The following is a 17,319-nucleotide window of genomic DNA, read 5'->3' on the forward strand; positions in this document are numbered from 1 at the left end:
TTGTCACCAAGAGCTGCTTCTTCACAAAGCTCCACATCAGCATGCTAACATGTGGTCCGTTGAAATGCCTGCGCTCACTTATTTCCAAATGAAACATGCTCTTTTGGCCTCTTTAGCTTCTGAAGTATCATTGCCAGTGGCTTTGTTCTGGAAGATTATGCCCTAACTTATTAAAAGATTTTTTTTTTGGACGACAGATCATCCACACGTGTTAAAGAGAGAATTATACATTAAAGACTCTTGAGGGCTCAGATCTAATATCTGTTTGCCCTTGAAGGCACCAGTGGAGCGGTGAGACTGTTAATGTTGAGAGACAGGGGAAAGGGACGTAGACATAGAGGATTGCGTGTGTTTGTTTGTTACCTCTTTCGCTCCAAGAAGTCCTACATGCCATTGTATGTGTGTGACAGCTCGTCCATGTGTGGCTGTTTCTCCGCGTATGAAAGCGTGTGCACAAGCAGATCTGTCTGTGTGCGTGCCAGTGTAGGGGGGGTGGGGGGTTGGGGGGGGTGTGTGTGGGGGGGGGGGGGTAACACAGAGCCACAGCATCTGCCTGTTTTTGTGACACTCCTTTGAAGTCTCTTTGATTCTCCCCAGTGCCCTCTAAAAAAGACTTTAGACACTTTCTGTCTGATTGCCTTAACGTGGCGTTGTCCTGGGATGCCCAGGCTTTCTAGGAGAGGGAGGGGAGGAGGCAGAGCACACAGTGCAAACCAAAGAGAGAAAGAAAGTAAACCAAGGAGAGTGATGCGGATGTGCAATAGCTGGGGAATACGTGCAATGTAGGTAGGAAAGTGTGAAACACCGCAACTGCAATGCATCTTTCAAAGCCATTTCCACTTGTAAAACAGCAGGGAATTATCATATTGTACCGATAAATGCAATGCACTTAGGGCCTTTTATGTACTACAAATAGGCTATTTTAAGAACAGTGAACTTGTGATGTCCCATAGCGACACGGATGGTTCCTCTTGAGATGCAACTCCATGTGCACGTGTCAGGCTATTCTTACTTGTGGTGTCTCAGAGGCCATGGGTTTGTACTTATTATCGTTCCTGCTATATAATGTTGACTTACCCTGGCAGTGCTATTAAAGGGCTCAGCCCTGGGCAAGTTCAAGGCTGAGTAGTTCAAAAAGAGAGAGGTCAAAAGAAAGGAGTCGGGACGTCACCGCAGCCCCCGAACGCCCACAAAGATGCACCTATAAGTGCAGTGTATTTTTATTTTCATTTCATAACATCTCTAATTGTGGTGTGGTTCATGGCAAGTGAGGATAGTAAGTGGAGATGCACAGAATCTGACACATGGGGAAACAACAATAGATCTTAAATACTGCTCAAAAACGTTGTGCCAAGATGTTCAAATAAGAAATGTATATTCTTTAAAATGACACTAACCAACGCAATAAAGTACACTGTTTACTACAGCATCTATGTGATCACTCAGATCACATAGATTTGACCATCAGAAAATACCCTACAATATACAATTCATCTTTAGTATAACGTTAATCAATTTCCCATAAAAGACAGGTTCCTTTTACTTGTTTCTGCTCTGTCTGTGGGAAGTCATCAAATCTTAACTCGCATCCCGGAGCCACGAGATAAAGCAAGGGCATTAGTTAAAAGCACTTACCTAAATCCTCTAAACATCTCCATCTCTCTCTCCAGGCAATTTCAGATTTGGAGGTTGAGTTGTCGAGTCTACGCGAGGACCTCCAGAGGGCCCACACCCAGCACAAGCAGCAGCTGGCAGAGATGGCGTTGCTTCGGGAAGAAGAGAAGCAGAGGGCATTCCTGGACAAGGAGGCATCGCTGGATCGCCGCCGCTCCGACGTGGAACGCATCCGCAGCGACCTTGAGAGGAGCCACCAGCAGGAGAAGGACGCTGCTCAGGAAAAGGTGGGTGACAGTAGGATGGGAGGAGGGGAGTGTGTGTGTGTGTTTGGGGGGGGGGGGGTGACATATGGGCAGTTTCCAATAGGATGCCGCCTGTATAAACTGCATTACATCACTGTCTATTCCCTGTGTGGAATGGATGAGTAGGATAAAGTGACATAGGGCACTGATAGCTGGGTTGAGCAGGCGCCCCATATTCAGAGGCTATTAGTCCTCGCTGCAGCCGGCCCCGGTTCGAATCCCCCGGTGTGCCCTTTGCTGCATGTCATTCCCCCTCTCTCTGCCTCCCCATTTCCTGTTTATTTGTATTGTCCTGTCAATTAAAGGCAAAAAGCCCCAAAAATTACTTTATTTTAATTACAATAATTACTTTGAAAAAATGATTCACTGGCAGAGAAAAGAGGAGGTGCATTCATGCCAAAAATAGGCTGTAAAAACTGAATTAAGCAGGAAGAGAAAGGTCATGGTGGATGAGTGTTTTGACTCCTGTGTAGAGGAGAAACTGGGGAGGGAAAGAAGTAGCTACGTATGTTAGTCAGGTTATTTTTATTAGCAGCGTGTTAAGAGAGACGTCCTTGTTTTCTTATGTCACCGAAGCAACATTGTCGTTTCCACAATCAAGTTTTTGTGTGTACCGCTTTCCTCTTTGCTGTTGTTCTGTCGTCTTCTGTTTCCATCTCACATACAGATGCGTCAAAGAACTTTTGAAAAATGTTTTCTGTATCAAGCTCTGGTTTTTGTTTTTGTTTTGTTTCTTTTTATCTGTGTTGACAGTGAAAACATTGTGTTCTTGTGTCTGCGTGTGGGGTGGGGACTTGTTATATAATGCTTTTATCCAAAACCTTTCAACCTTATAATTTGCCTCGCATTCACATATTCTCACACACACACACACACGGACACATACGCTCCCACACTGATGGCAGCTAGCTTCCTCGTAAGGCACCGGCCAGATCATCAGGAGCAAATGGAGTTTAGTGTCATACTAAAGGACACTCAGACATGTGGACGGGAGGAGCCCAGGATCAAACCGCCACCTGCGATTAGAGGATGACCTGCTCTACCTACTGAGCCACAGCTGCCCCCAGGGGAGGAAGGCCCGCCTCGGTTCACCAGTGTAGTACATGTGTGCTGCTATGTCGTGCCAGTACAGATCAGAAAGCCGTAATATTCCCAAATTAATACAATACAATACTCTGCACTACTCATCAAACAGAACCTTGTATGTTGCTTTTAAAGCATATTTCAACAGAACAGAAAAGTTGAAAGAAAGTTGAATAAGGTGAAGCATCATCGCATTGTTTTGAAATACATACTAGTTAGGGGACTGGCCTTTAGGCTCAGTCATGGAGTAGAACCGGCAAAATTTCAGTAGAGCCTTTATCCACCTTTTCTTTTTGCTATCTTGGTGAACCAGGAAGTACTTCAATTAGAACTTCTGAGGTCCCTGCTTTGCTTTTTCTTTCTATCTTTCCTTCTTCCTCTCTTTTTGTGTCATATTTGCTCCCCTTGCCACTACGGAAACTGGACCCACAGCTGGGAAATCACCCATAATCTTGTGCTGGTCTAGCAGGAAGCTGACCTAAGGTGGTGTTGATCAGAACCTAATCCCTCGGCAGGGCCCATCAAAGAGAGCATTTTTCATTAGACACCATCCCGCGCCAGCTGCGCAGCATTAGCCCCGGAATGCGGGGACCTCCAAAGCACCCAGGCGGCCATTTTGGCTCCATATGGCACACAGAACCAGGGGTACTGAGGGGAGCGAGATCCGAGGAAAAGAGTGCGCTTATTACAGGGTAATCCTCATTTGAAGAAATCACGCCATTTCCTATCTGTCCCTTTTTGGATGTGAAGGCTATTTTGCAGCTAAAAGTTATTTTATCTTTTTGGCACACTTTAGTTCCTCTCTCTCTCTCTCTCTCTCTCTCTCTCTCTCTCTCTCTCTCTCTCTCTCTCTCTCTCTCTCTCTCTCTCTTCTCTCTTTTTTGTACATACAGTAGTAAAAAAAAGTGACCCACAGTTGTCAGGGAATCTGGAGTGGATTCAAAGCAGTGAGGCTGAATGTTGAACTTAGACTGATAAGACTATCAGCAATGTGCTAGTTTCACTTTTTCATGAAAGAGATAAATGATTTCTCCGTCCTTTTTAGTCAGCTGAAAGTGCATGCTTCTAAAAAAAAACTCACCAAAGGTTGGACGTCTTACTTTTCTCCTTTTTTCTACTTTCAAATCTGACTCCAAGTTTGACTTCGTAGTGGGTAGGGAAAAGTTTCACTACTTCATTGCGCTCAGTTTTTTTCTTTTTTTTCCACATGGGATTGAAGTCAGCCAGGCCTCAGATCCATATTGACTCATTCGCCCTGTTTTGTAAGCTGAAAAATTCTCATTCTTTTGATGCAGACAGAAATGCTGTCCTCTGCAGTCCACCATACTCTTGGAAGCAGAGCCCGGGCAAGCCAGCTTTTCCTTTTCTTTTTCTTTTTTTTGAACACATCTCCCAGATCCTGGAAAAAAGGCTAGAGAAATCCATTAAATCCATGAATGGATTCTCATCAAAGACGCATGCGTTTAAGGGAGAGACAGAGAGGGATACAGGGGGATGGGAGGATGTTTTTGGGAGTAGACAGTCAGAGCTGTTGGAATGAAATAATGAGAAACAGAATATCAGAGGAGATAAGATCAGACGTTAAGATAGTTCCATACATTTGAGCTTCACCAAAAAGGAGGGAGGAGAGAAGGAGAAGTGATGGAGGTAGGCTGAGAAGGTGTGTGTGTGGGGAGGGGGGGTTAGTCTAGTTGCAATTGAAGTTTGTCTTTGTAAGTGCGTGCGTGTGTGTGTGTGTGTGTGTGCATGCGTGTGGGTGTGTTCATAGGTAAGAATGGACACACACAACCCCAGACCTCCCAATCTCTGTGCTCCACTGAGGGGCCTGTGAAGCTGCCTCTGTGTCTGATAAAGACACCTCATCTCTGGGCCACAGTACAGCTTGCCTCTCACCCACACCACCTCCTTATCGGACTTTATTATTCTCCTCCACTCCCCCCACCGTCCATCTGTCTTTCCCCTCTACCTTCAAGTCGTGGCAAAGCCCAGAACGTTGGGGCTTTCTATAAAGAGTTGGCCTCGCCAGAAATCAGGGCTAGACTTTGAGCAAGTGTAGGAACACTGTTTATTCACACACATACACACATACACACACACACACACACACACACACACACACACACACACACACACACACACACACACACACACACACACATACTTGTGTATGTATGCTCACTAGCATACTGAGCACAGGTCATGGGCTCCAGTTATATGAACTTAAAGTTTGGTTAGTGGAGAAAAGGCCTTTGTATTGGACCTCTTCACCTCACACCGATGTATCTTACTCCCTCCCTGCCAGTCAATACTGGAGATCTGAGCTCATGTGCAACAAAAGATCAGGAGGTCTGAATAGCGTCTGGAACCTTGAACTCATATTTACTCTTAGTCTGGAGAGCAAGGCTCTTTGAACTGTTGGAGGTGATTAGATGTGCAAATTGAGTCTGATATGTTGGTGTGGTCCTGGGTGTTTGTGCACGAGAGAGCGCGAGAGTGCATGTGTGCTTACTTGGTATGTTTGCATAGCACATGTACTGCATCCACTAATAATTCTAAGTAGCCTTATTCTTATGGTTGCTGGTGTAAACAGCACCATGTTTGTGCATAAAAAGTGCATATTCACAAAAAGCACAAAGTGACAGAGGACAGGGTTAGGCTTACACTTACTGATGAGTGTATGTGCGCGCACATGCGTGTGTGCCTGCTTGGTGTGTGTGTGTGTGTGTGTGTGTGTGTGTGTGTGTGTGTGTGTGTGTGTGTGTGTGTGTGTGTGTGTGTGTGTGTGTGTGTGTGTGTGTGTGTGTGTGTGTGTGTGTGTGTGTGTGTGTGTGTAGAGCTTTACTTCTGATCAAAGGGACAGGACATTTCATCAAACACTAACCAAGTGTGACACGACCACCTGGAGGCAAACATCAGCCAATAAGAAATCAGTATTTTGGCACGCAGTAACCAATGACTGCTCCCTGTGCCACAGCCCCAGTGTCCCCCCAGCCATGCCCCATATGACTACCTAGACATGAAAGCCACGACAGTGCTCACTCTTTCTCTGACATGCTCGCACACACTTGCAGAGTGTTGGAGAGCTGAGGTCTGAAGGCCTCTGTCTTGTAGTTTTCCTCTTTTTTTTTCTACAGGTATTTCTTTTTTTTGCTTCAAGGTAGTCCATATAACTGAGAGGTTTTCTTCCAAACGTTAGGTCGGCACACACAGTGTATAAGATTATGTCCCCTAGCTGGAGCTGGAGCCTTCTTTTGTGTGTCTCCACTCGTTATGACATGACACTGTAGCTGTGAGGGGCCTTTAGATAACAATGACCGACATAGGTCTGTAGGTGGTGATGTTTTTTTTTGCCTCCTTGCTTGAAAACTGTTTCTTTTGGGAAATGGGTTTGCAGCCAGGAAGATGCACACACAGAGGCATTCAAACACACTGTAGAATACACAGATGGACAACAGCAGATAGCACGTCATAGATTACAAGAACCTTGTAGTAGTGAAAAAATATGATTAAAAAGTAATGTATCAATAAATAAACAGCATGAAGCATAAAGTGCAAAGTGTCCAAGCACTTAGCAAATTAAAAGCAACATCTAATGGAGTTGGTCATGACTTCAAATTGACTAGTTCCCTGTCATTGCATCTGATCAAATGTGTGTATGGATAAGATTAGCTTATTGGGGATTTTGTTGAGCATTGCTGGCCTTTTGAAGATCTAACATTTTGAATCCAGATATTCCCTTTTGCATCTTGATTCAGTCAAGCTGATTTGAAGTTCATTCATAGGATTTTGTCTTGATTTTTATCTGTAAAAAAAACAAACAGTTATTTTCTTTTAAAACAGCCATCACAAGGCGCTTAAAGATTTAAAAAAAGAGAGAAAAGAAGCAGTGCTCATCAATGCAGCAGGGAGGATAATGTCAGCTGCTGTCTGGTACTTCAGCTTGGATACAGACTTTAAAACTCATCTAAGTTGTGGGGCACCGTATAGTTCAGTAGGTTGAGCAGACTCCCCATATGCAGAGGCTACAGTCCTCGCTGCAGCCGGCCCCAGTTCGAATCCTGAATCTGGGTGGCCCTTTGCTGCATGTCATTCCCCCTCTCTCTGCCTCCCCATTTCCTGTCTCTCTCAACCGTCCTCTCAATTAAAGGCAAAAAGCCCCAAAAATATACTTAAAAATACAATTAAAAAAATAATCTAAGTTGTTTGGCACAAGAAAATCCTCTGTGTATACGTTTTATTTGTAGTGCCATACACGAAGCTGACAGTGCAGTCTTTTTATGTGGCTGGAGAGGCGTCTTTTTTGACTCTATTACCTATGTGTGGCCATGCTTAAATGTGGTTTGACTGATTGGATCTGAATTTGGTTCAATGAATTCTTGTTTTTATTCACATCCATATTTAGGGTTGCACACTTGTGAACAGAGACCACCCAAGGTGTTCAAGTGCAAAAAATGTTTACATTTTCACAGAAGTTACAACTCCGACACAGTACCAATGTTAACTGTTTGTGCCTCTAACTTGTTCTGAAGTTTGTGTGGATCTCTTTACCCATGTCCACTTGTTTTACCTTGTTTTAGTGAAAAATGTTGAGGCATGTAAAAAAAAATCAATACAACTGTTAATAAATTAGATAAAGAGTAAAAAACCACAGCAAAACCTTAATATTAGAATACTGGAAATTTGGACTAGAGAAGGCTAAACTAGAGAAATCTGGCCGTCGATATATATATTTTTTTTCCTTGTGCGTTGATTCACTGCTTTATTCAATAATTAAATTCCATGTCTATCTATTCCCATTAGCTTTAAATCTGACTTGCTGAGACATATACTTTCAGCCTCAGTGAGCATACTGTTCTCTCTCTCAGCCAGAAGATGGTGGTACGAGGTTGTTGTCATTGTTGTTGTCATAGCCACATCTTGTTCTTCTCCCTTGCCCCCTGTCACTGCTGACTTATTAGGTTGGTCCTCTGCCATTTGGAGATACACCAAATCACATTATTCAGTCGGTCATGGATTAGACGAGGAGGAGAAAAACACAAGCTGAGGGATGATCAAAGAGGGCCCGCATTCACCTCACACTGACAGACTAACTGGGAGACAAAGAGATGGGGGAGGCAGAGCAAAGAATCTGATTTAAGGGGAGAAAGAGGTAAAGTTTAGGATATTCAAAGCAGGGCATGTAGATTATTGGATCTCTGTTGTGTCTCTTGGAATCGAGTCTGATTTGAGTTGTGTTACCGAACGTTTACGTCACTGCAGCAGCACAAACACACATTAAAGCATTTTTTTATGTGATAGGGATTGTGTTTTTGTGTTTGTGTATGAACAAATGTTGGCTGTTTGTGTTTGCGTGCGTGTGCGCATGCCCAGACCTATGTGAGCTCCCCGTTTCCTCAGTGCACCATCGGGCCCGGCGGCAGAGAGAGAGAGAGAGAGTGAGTCACCCAGCACATGAAAGAGTCAAAGTAAAAGATCTGCCGTCCCAAAAAAACATCACACGGCTCCCTTGCTCACTTTTTGAAGTCATCCAAGAGGAGGGAGGGAAGCGACACACTTTCTCAATCGCATTAGAACATGGCGTCAGGCAGCTCCCATCTTGTTGCACGCTATAGATTACACTTTGGTTCTGAGTTTTAAGTGGGACACCGCGATACTGAGCTCTGTTTTTGGGGTTAAGGTCCTAATTCAACTTGAAAACATCCCACATCTGAACATCAGGCAGACTTATTGATCAAAGGAGGGATGGAGGCATAAATAGACAGGAAGTGGAGTGATGCCTAGACTGAAAACTAGAAAGACAGATTTTTGTTCCAGATTAATCCAATGACCAATTGGAGAAAAAAAAGTTACATCTCTCTTACTGAAATTACTGCCGTCACAGTCATCTTCAGTTAAGACCTCTGCCTGTAAATCAGTTCATAGAAATCTGGGCACACAAAGCATGACTGAGACTCTTTTTCTGCGGTTTTAAAGTCCGTCCACCTGGATAATATTAATGTAATTGTTAACGCTGTGATTCTACGTTAAGCATTCAGAGCCTCAAAGAAACTTTTTTCCTAGATTTTATGATGTGGGTTAAATGTTAAACCTACTCACACTGATGGTAATGGATGTAATTGGTTTTCTGATACCAAGAACTGGCTGCTTGAGTGTGTAATCTCTGAGCATTTGGTATGTTGTGTGTGTGCGCGCGTCTGCGTGTTTGATGTATGTTTATCTGTGTATGCCTGTCTGCGTGTGCCCATGATACATTATTTCTGTACTATGTGTGATGCAGCACTGACAGTGAGCAGTGCGGATGAAGAGAATCACTACTGACAGGCAGTGATGGCAAACTGTGAAATGGAAATAAAGCCTCTTGTCATTACAGCAACCAACTCGCTCTTGCGCACACAGATACACAGGCGAGCGCAGCAAGACAGCAATGATTACAGACAAACGAGCAAATAACATCTCCCCGCTCTCCCTTGCTGGCAGATTGAACTCAAATTGTTATGAGAGACATGCGTGGTGAACAGAGAATCATTTTGAATGCTTACAAATACTGCTGCCACTAAAACTGAAGGCTTTGGTGCAGCAATGGGGAAAAGCTTCTCTTTGAAATCAGTTTTTTTTTTTTTTTTGGTTTTGTTTTTGAGAAATGAACCCCACAAATCAGCTCCCCAGAGTGCAATATACAACATGTTGTGTGCAGGGTGAAAGTACCAAACACCATTAAAAAAAAAAGAAAAATAGTGTAGTGCCCGTTCAAAATGTGCCTGTTGTTCAGGGCTGATTGCTTGGCCTGTGTTAATCCATCTTTTAACCATCTCGAGAGCATCATCCAAACAACTCCACACTCAACATTGCGCTTCCTTGGGTCCTAAGCAATAAACTATGCAGCGTGTGTGGTCAAGTCGGTCTCGGTTGTTACTGCTGGAGTTGTTTGCTCGGCCCCGATAGTCTGGGTGATGGCCTCTTACTTAAGTTAACACCCTGGTAAATTGATTTTGTGGAAGAATTTGTGGAAGATTGTCAACGCTGCCCTCGTAGCATAGTCCCACCCTCACATCACGTAAGGTGTGGAAAAGCAAAGATTGAAGCTTCATTTAGAACCACTCACCTGAAAAACTTCAGTTTCAAGTTGGTGAAATGAGTAGAGTTACGAAGAAAATCTAAATACAGACAGATGGAATACATAGTTAAGGATGCTGTGTCAATATATCCCTGCCCTATATCTAATTACCTGTGAACTGGTGGTCAAATTGTGCCCTTAGTGACATTCTTTGTGCGTAATGCTGAGATAACTGCTCTTTAGCAATGTGAGATGGATTGGAAACATACAGGAGAAATGCCATATGGAGGCAATATCATGGCCAGGATTGTATACTTCTCTGAACAGGTTTGAAAATACTTCTGGAAACAGACACACAAACTATAACAAACAGAGAAGATATAATCCGTTATCAGCATTTCTCGACTGAGAAATGGTTATTTTCGGTTTCTTCCTCCTTTGGCAGCAATACAATGGTTCATTCAAAACAATGGGACTGCACACCTTGAGCAAATCTCACTTCCAAACGGCTATAGATCAAACACTTGGATGTGTGTTGGCCTTCGTGTGCCCTGTTTGTCCATTATCTGTGTTTGAGTAAGTGTGACTTGTGTGCATATCTTTACTCCTGGCAGCTTGTGTGTGTGTGTGCGCGTGTTTGTGTGTGTGTGTGTGTGTGTGTGTGTGTGTGTGTGTGTATGCGTGTGTGTGTGTGTGTGTGTGTGTGTGTGTGTGTGTGTGTGTGTGTGTGTGTGTGTGTGTGTGTGTGTGTGTGTGTGTGTGTGTGTGTGTGTGTGTGTGTGCGTGCGCGCTTGGCCTGATTCCCACTGCAGATTATTAATTAAGTTCTGGTAAGCGGTGCATGCCTTGCCTTCAGATCCACTTCCACTCTCTTTAACACGCACACACACATACATACACACATACACATACCCGTACACACACACAGACACACACACACACACTTCAAAGCAGCTGCACTCCACACCGCTAGGATTAAGAGGCGATTGAAGAGCCTGATACAGCCTCAAAGTGCCTTCAGCACGAAAATGCCTTTGGCAGAGTACAGGTAGTCTCTTTGAAAGTGCTTAGACACACATACGCACAGACACACACGTATGGCTGGGCTTTTAATTTATCTCTAATTTTCCCTTTGTATTTGTCAGTCCTGTTGGGCTGTTTTTTCTCGCATGTACTATCCACATCTTCATCTATTTCCAGCCATATTTAATGTGTGTTTAGATGGTTGAGCTCTATAATGTATGATGTTGTATAATGCTTCCCGCTAAATTCCCCTGAGTGACTGTTGGTAAAAAGGAATAGGCTAGTAGCAAGCTCTTTATGTTTTTATGAAACATCTGAGCATGTTTGCATGTCAATACGACCATATGTTGCCATGAATACACTCGCATGTGATTGTGAACTCAGCATCATGTACAGTCAAACACATTTCATTACCCGTAGTCAATAGCAGAGATGGTGCTGATATTTCATTTTTCATTTTCAACAGAGAGCCACATCCCTTTTATTTTGAAACATGCATTGCAGAGATAATGACATCAAATCAAAGACGTGCGGTGCTTTTGAAAGCAACATGTTTTTTTAAGAAAATTAGCCTGCTGACAAATTATCAATAGATAAGAGGCAGAGATATATCTGAAAAAAAGAAAAAGAAGAAAGCCAAACTTCAACTATCTCTGTGCTGTAGCCAAGATGGAGCGCTCCTGCAGCAGTAAGGGGAGACAACAAATGTGTCAGCTGTACAGAAAAAACATGGAAGGTCTCCGTTTGTGCCCCTCTCCCACACACAGTTCTTTCTCTTGCCTTTTCTACACCCTTCTTTGTCTCCCCCTCTCTCATCAGCTGCTATAGAGCCCCTAGGGACAAGCGGGCCGCCACTCAAAAGAGTCCTGGCGCAGGAAGGCCCGTATCCTTGGTGATGGCTCTGTGTTTCCGTGGTGACAGGTGTGTCCGCTCAGAGCGGACGGCGGTGTTTGTCAGGAAGTGTTTGGACGGGGTGCAGAGTCCAAACGAAGCTCAGGTGTTGATGGCTGCGAGGGGTACATCCATTGAAACATTGTTTGTTCGTGAGTTGTCAGTCTGTCAGTAGCTGTCAGGACCAGAGAGACGAGTGTGTGTGTGTGTGTGTGTGTGTGTGTGTGTGTGTGTGTGTGTGTGTGTGTGTGTGTGTGTGTGTGTGTGTGTGTGTGTGTGTGTGTGTGTGTGTGTGTGTGTGTGTGTGTGTGTGTGTGTGTGTGTGTGTGTGTGTGTGTGTGTGTGTGTGTGTGCGTGTGTGTGTGTGTGTCTCATGTGTCTATGTATGTGGGCTTTTATGTATGAGTCACATTTACTGCATCTTCATTTCTTCATAACTGGTGGTTTATATTAATATTTGCATTTCCCATGCAACACTTAATTGCTTATCACTTCAGTTTTCAGAGTTTTACAGAGATAGGTTGAGATACAACTTTTGTAACACCTGTGGGGAAATTGATTAGGTTATCAATTAAATCTGAATAATAATCAGCTTCACAGTGTACTCCAAAAGTAGAACGTAGAACTGAACTTGATGCACATCCACCGAAAAGACTTGACTGCCTTTCAGATAATGACCTGCCGTATATCCCCTATTAATTTGAGCCCCAGTCTTTCTACAGCCCTTGTATAGACCTCGCCACTATGCGTACAGGCAGTCATTGACATCCCCATCGAATTCCAGCACTTCACACCTAATTATCTCACTCCACCGTTCAGCCTCTCATTGTAACTCTGGCATCACAACAGAGCTCGCTGAAAGGAGACGGATCTTGTGTTAGACACTCGCAGTCTTTGCTTCCAGCTGGCTAGCTTCCCATAGAGAAACAACGGAAAACAAAGAGACAAGCGGCGCTCAATAAACTCTAAACAACAATCTCCATTCACTCCCATTCTGTCTCCGCCGTGTTGTGTCTCCCAGCTTCTCCCGATCACCTCTCTTTTTTTCTCTCTCTCTCAATAGCTAATTGGCAGCAAAGTTTTAATTCCCCCCCCCCTGCCCCCCTTCTTGTTAAGTGATGAATTGTTGGCAGGGGATCAAAGAGAAGTGGTGCCCACTGTGCACCATGCCCGTCACTACCTGCTGGCACACATGAGCGCGGGGACTGGCGCTGTGCCAAGGGGCCACAGGCCTGCACCGCAGGGACACACTGCCAAGAGGCAAGAGGTCAACGTGTGTGTGTCTGTGTGTGTGTGTGTGTGTGTGTAAGCATAGTGAAGTTGGGTGGGTGGTGTGTCCCTGTGCATTTCCTAACAGAGAACTTCACAACTCTCTCGTGGCGTGTCTCTATCCGTCTGTCCGCATATCTCTCTCCCACACTCTCCTCTCCTTTCTCGTTGCAGACCAACAGCAGGTTGAAGCAGATTGAGAAGGAGTACAGTCAGAAGCTCACCAAGTCTGCCCAGGTAATCAGTTTTCTCTTCTACCTCTTTTTTTCCTCTCTTTCATTTCATATTCCACCAAACACTTGGACAAATGTACTGGGAGAGGTGAGGAAACACATGAAAACACACACACACACACACACACACACACACACACACACACACACACACACACACACACACACACACACACACACACACACACACACACACTCTTGAACGCCTAGCAAGCCTCCCTGCCCTTTACCCCTTAAGCAGATATGCAGAAGCGCACAACAAGGTGCACGTACACATCCCATATCTGGCATGAGGTTTGCGCAAAGTTCAGACACATAAATCCACACATAAAACAGAGGAGCTTGTATTACAGTAAGCACATCTTGTCTGGCTTTACTCTTGTACGTTTCTTATTATCTCTGTCCATAGATGACTGCTTCAAAAACTTTACCGTTCAGCTTGAACAGAATCGTGTGAAGTCGGGACAGTTTATTAGCTATTTGCCCTTAAAGAGATTGCCCATAGTGAGCTGGAAGGAAGATAATATTACACTTACTTACATTCATAAGGTGGCTAAAGACATGACTACAGATTATGTAAAGTGTCTCTAAATGTGTTGATAGGCAACAATTTGCTAGCATTAAGTTATTATATCAGTGTTGTGTTTACAGCTTATTCAGCTGCCCCCAAGTGGCCAAAAATCAATTATTGCTGCTTTAAAATCCACTCACTGCTTGAGGTACTCTGTAGTGCCAACTTGTACTGCAATAGCTTGGACTTGGAATGCTTTGTGCTGTATATTAAAGATGATGCATCCAGATTAATGCTGCATTCTTGCACTGAGTTGTTCCATTATTTACATCAATATCCTCTTTGTTGAAGGTGATTTATCATTCACTTATAGAATTAAGACCACTAAAATGTCATAGCATCATTGCAAACTAGTACTAATATGTTGTAACCCTTCAACTAATATCAGTGACACAAAGCTGTGATGTGGAGGTGTGCAAGGGGAAAAAGATAAGATACACTACAAAATGAAAATTTGCCCAGTTTCTCAAAAGGAAGAGTTAACGGAGCCCTGCGTTAGCCCACTCCATGCATCATAGAAAACATGGAGGAGACTGCAAGCAGCCCAGCTCTCTGTGTGATCGCTGTAGTCCCCATAGCCCTGATGCGCTCTGTAGTTCTTTGATGGGAGCTACTGAGCCTGCTCAAGTAGCCTCTGTAGCATCTTGAAGTGTAAATTGACCTTAAAATAAATCTAATTATATTTCTCACACTTCACGTCACATTTTTGTCAGGAGTATTCTCCTCTCCGTCACACTCTCTTGCCTCACCCGTTTTTAAAGAGGAACTATGCAGGATTTTTAGCTTACCTATGCTACATTTTTACCTTAATTAAATAACTTTGGAGTAATTGTGATGGTTTAATAAATGACTTGTAACTTGTTACAGGGAGAATGGAGGCTCTCTGCCTTCCACTTAGCGTCTCTTGGCCAAAAAACAACCTTGCATGGTCAGCGCCGCCGCCCTGGTGTCCCAGCTCTCGTCTCTGCGGCACCACGACACAAACGCGCCCTGTAACCTGTACTCTCTTGTTTATGACAGATAAGACTACACAAATATACACGTAACATTGCAGATGACATATAATGTTATATACCGCTCTATTGAGTGATTTCTGGCCGGCTTCGTTGTAAACAAGTGCACATGGCCAGGAGGAGGGTTAGCAAAACAGTGGAAAAGTGACCAGACTTTGCATAGTTCCCTTTTAAGACTACTTCCTGTCATAGTGTTATTTGGCCACACTCTTAAAATCTTTGTGATTGACGGCCATATGTTTAACATTACTGCTTGTCTCAGACCTAGCTCTTTTAAAATATAGATCCACTCTCTAACCAGGAATATAACTTTTTAGGACACACTGTCATCCAGCAAAAATGTCTTTTACCTCGTTTGGTTTAAGAGATCCAAAACACCCTAAGTAGTGTTTACATTATAAAGAAAAGAGTTGTCTTCTTGATTATGTAGCAGGCTAAAATATCACACTCATTTGGCCGTAATTGCACCTCGTTACCCAAAGAGGAGATTCAAAGAAGGGGTTTTGTTGTTTTTCTTTCTTTCTTCTCCTCTTTAAATCCCCCCATTTTGGGCCGGCTGGCAGAGGCACAGAGTTGAAAGCGGGGTTGACAAGCAGATGTTGTGAGAAAACGGTAGCTTATTAGGTTACACAATGCTCAACTTCAAAAGAAGTCGGATGCTGTGCGAAAGTTCAGCTATGTTTGCCCGCTTTGGCAGTGCGGTACGCCACCACATACACAGCAACAAGTGATTAATCCTTCTCATCCTTTTTTTAGGGACACAAAGCTGGCACGGGTTCAACAAACAACACTCTCTGACATTAAAGACACATCTCTGTGCGCCAAATTCAACACCTTTTGTTGAAGTGCGTCGTCGTGTAGAAGATTATGCTGATGGTGTGGGGATCTTTGCAAATATATTAATATGCGTGATGATTAATGCAGGCTATTTGTCGTGGGCTTGGGCGGCTTTGTTTTAAAAGGTAAAGGTGGAACGGAGGGGTTTATGTTACCTACCCCTTGGGGCAACTCAGGCAAATGTAAACAAGAGGCCTTTGAACCTCAAAGGCTAACCCCAGTTGTTAACCCCTCAGTGTCTGACAGGGGGCATCGCTCTTGAGCTCAGCTGCATGGCTAATAGCCCAATTAAAAACATACCACGCCATACATTATCCTGCGGGACTGGAGACGCACCACATAAGGGTATATGTTTATGCACACACATCCCCTCAGTTTTTCACATTACCTCTATGCTTTTGTCTCTCTTTCACTGCCACACACACATACAGAGGCTCTCCTAATTAGTGTCTCTCCAATATAATCCTGTGTGTTAAGCGTCTAGCTGTGAGTGGTCCTCCTGGGTGACCTGTGAACTGAACAGGGCTGCTCTCTTCCCCCACTTAATGATCAGGCTACAGTGGGTGGTAGCTATGGTACTGGTGGGAGATCATTACTTTATCCCTGACCGTCCACCGTGGGAGTGGGTAGGAGGTGGAGGGAATTTACCATGGGAGGCACAGTGCATGAGAAGTACCATGTTCTTTTAAAAAAAGGTTGAAGTTCACTCCATATGCAAATATATCTTATTTATTTCAGCGCAGTACTGGTTGTTAACTTCCACAAACACGGCTTCCATGTGACCCTTTAGGCCTGTATTAACCAATACGATCTGTTACAATATTTGCTCCTTTTGATAAAGTCTCCTGCATTAAAAAATACTTGAAAATATTAGTGTATCCCACTTACTGTATATACAGGCTATTTCATTTACTGTTAAAAAACAGCTATAATCGATACATTTATATTGACAGCGAATGAAAGGTCACATATATGAACACATATATGATATCCATAAATATGGAACGGGGTCAAATGGTGATAAAGCCACAGATGATCATTTGACTCTGTAGTCTCATTTTAATATATATATTTTTAAAGCATTTTAATTTTTTTAATTCACTGTCGGGTCTCAGCGATTTCACCGGTGTTTCCAGACAAATCATTTTGAACTGCTTAAGCAATACAGGTCTATAAATCCACTGCTCACTACCTTCACAGCCCCAGAGACAAAGTTAGCAACTAGCTGGTGAACATAGCTGCAAAACATGTGTAAACAGGCAACTGTTTGCCAACACTATACAACTTAATAAGGTGATAATACGTCAGCATGTTAACATCTTGCTGTGCTGCCTCCAAGTGGCCAAAAATGCATCAGTGCATTCAATCAAAGTTTGTGCGAGTAAACGCATATTTACATCAGCTACTGTATGAAGTTGCTCATCAC

General features: G+C 43.6%; 1 protein-coding gene across 1 annotated transcript in view; it reads left to right on the forward strand.

The window, feature by feature from the left end:
* cep112 (centrosomal protein 112) overlaps nt 1-17,319 on the forward strand; it is a 96,401-nt gene that overhangs the window by 57,184 nt on the left and 21,898 nt on the right. Inside the window, exons 21-22 of the mRNA XM_083977565.1 lie at nt 1,671-1,901; nt 13,414-13,476. Coding sequence (XP_083833691.1) covers nt 1,671-1,901; nt 13,414-13,476 — 294 coding nt within the window. The remainder of the gene's footprint in view (nt 1-1,670; nt 1,902-13,413; nt 13,477-17,319) is intronic.

Source organism: Trachurus trachurus (genome assembly GCF_905171665.1).
Source record: "Trachurus trachurus genome assembly, chromosome: 8".
In the NCBI taxonomy this organism is placed as follows: domain Eukaryota; kingdom Metazoa; phylum Chordata; class Actinopteri; order Carangiformes; family Carangidae; genus Trachurus; species Trachurus trachurus.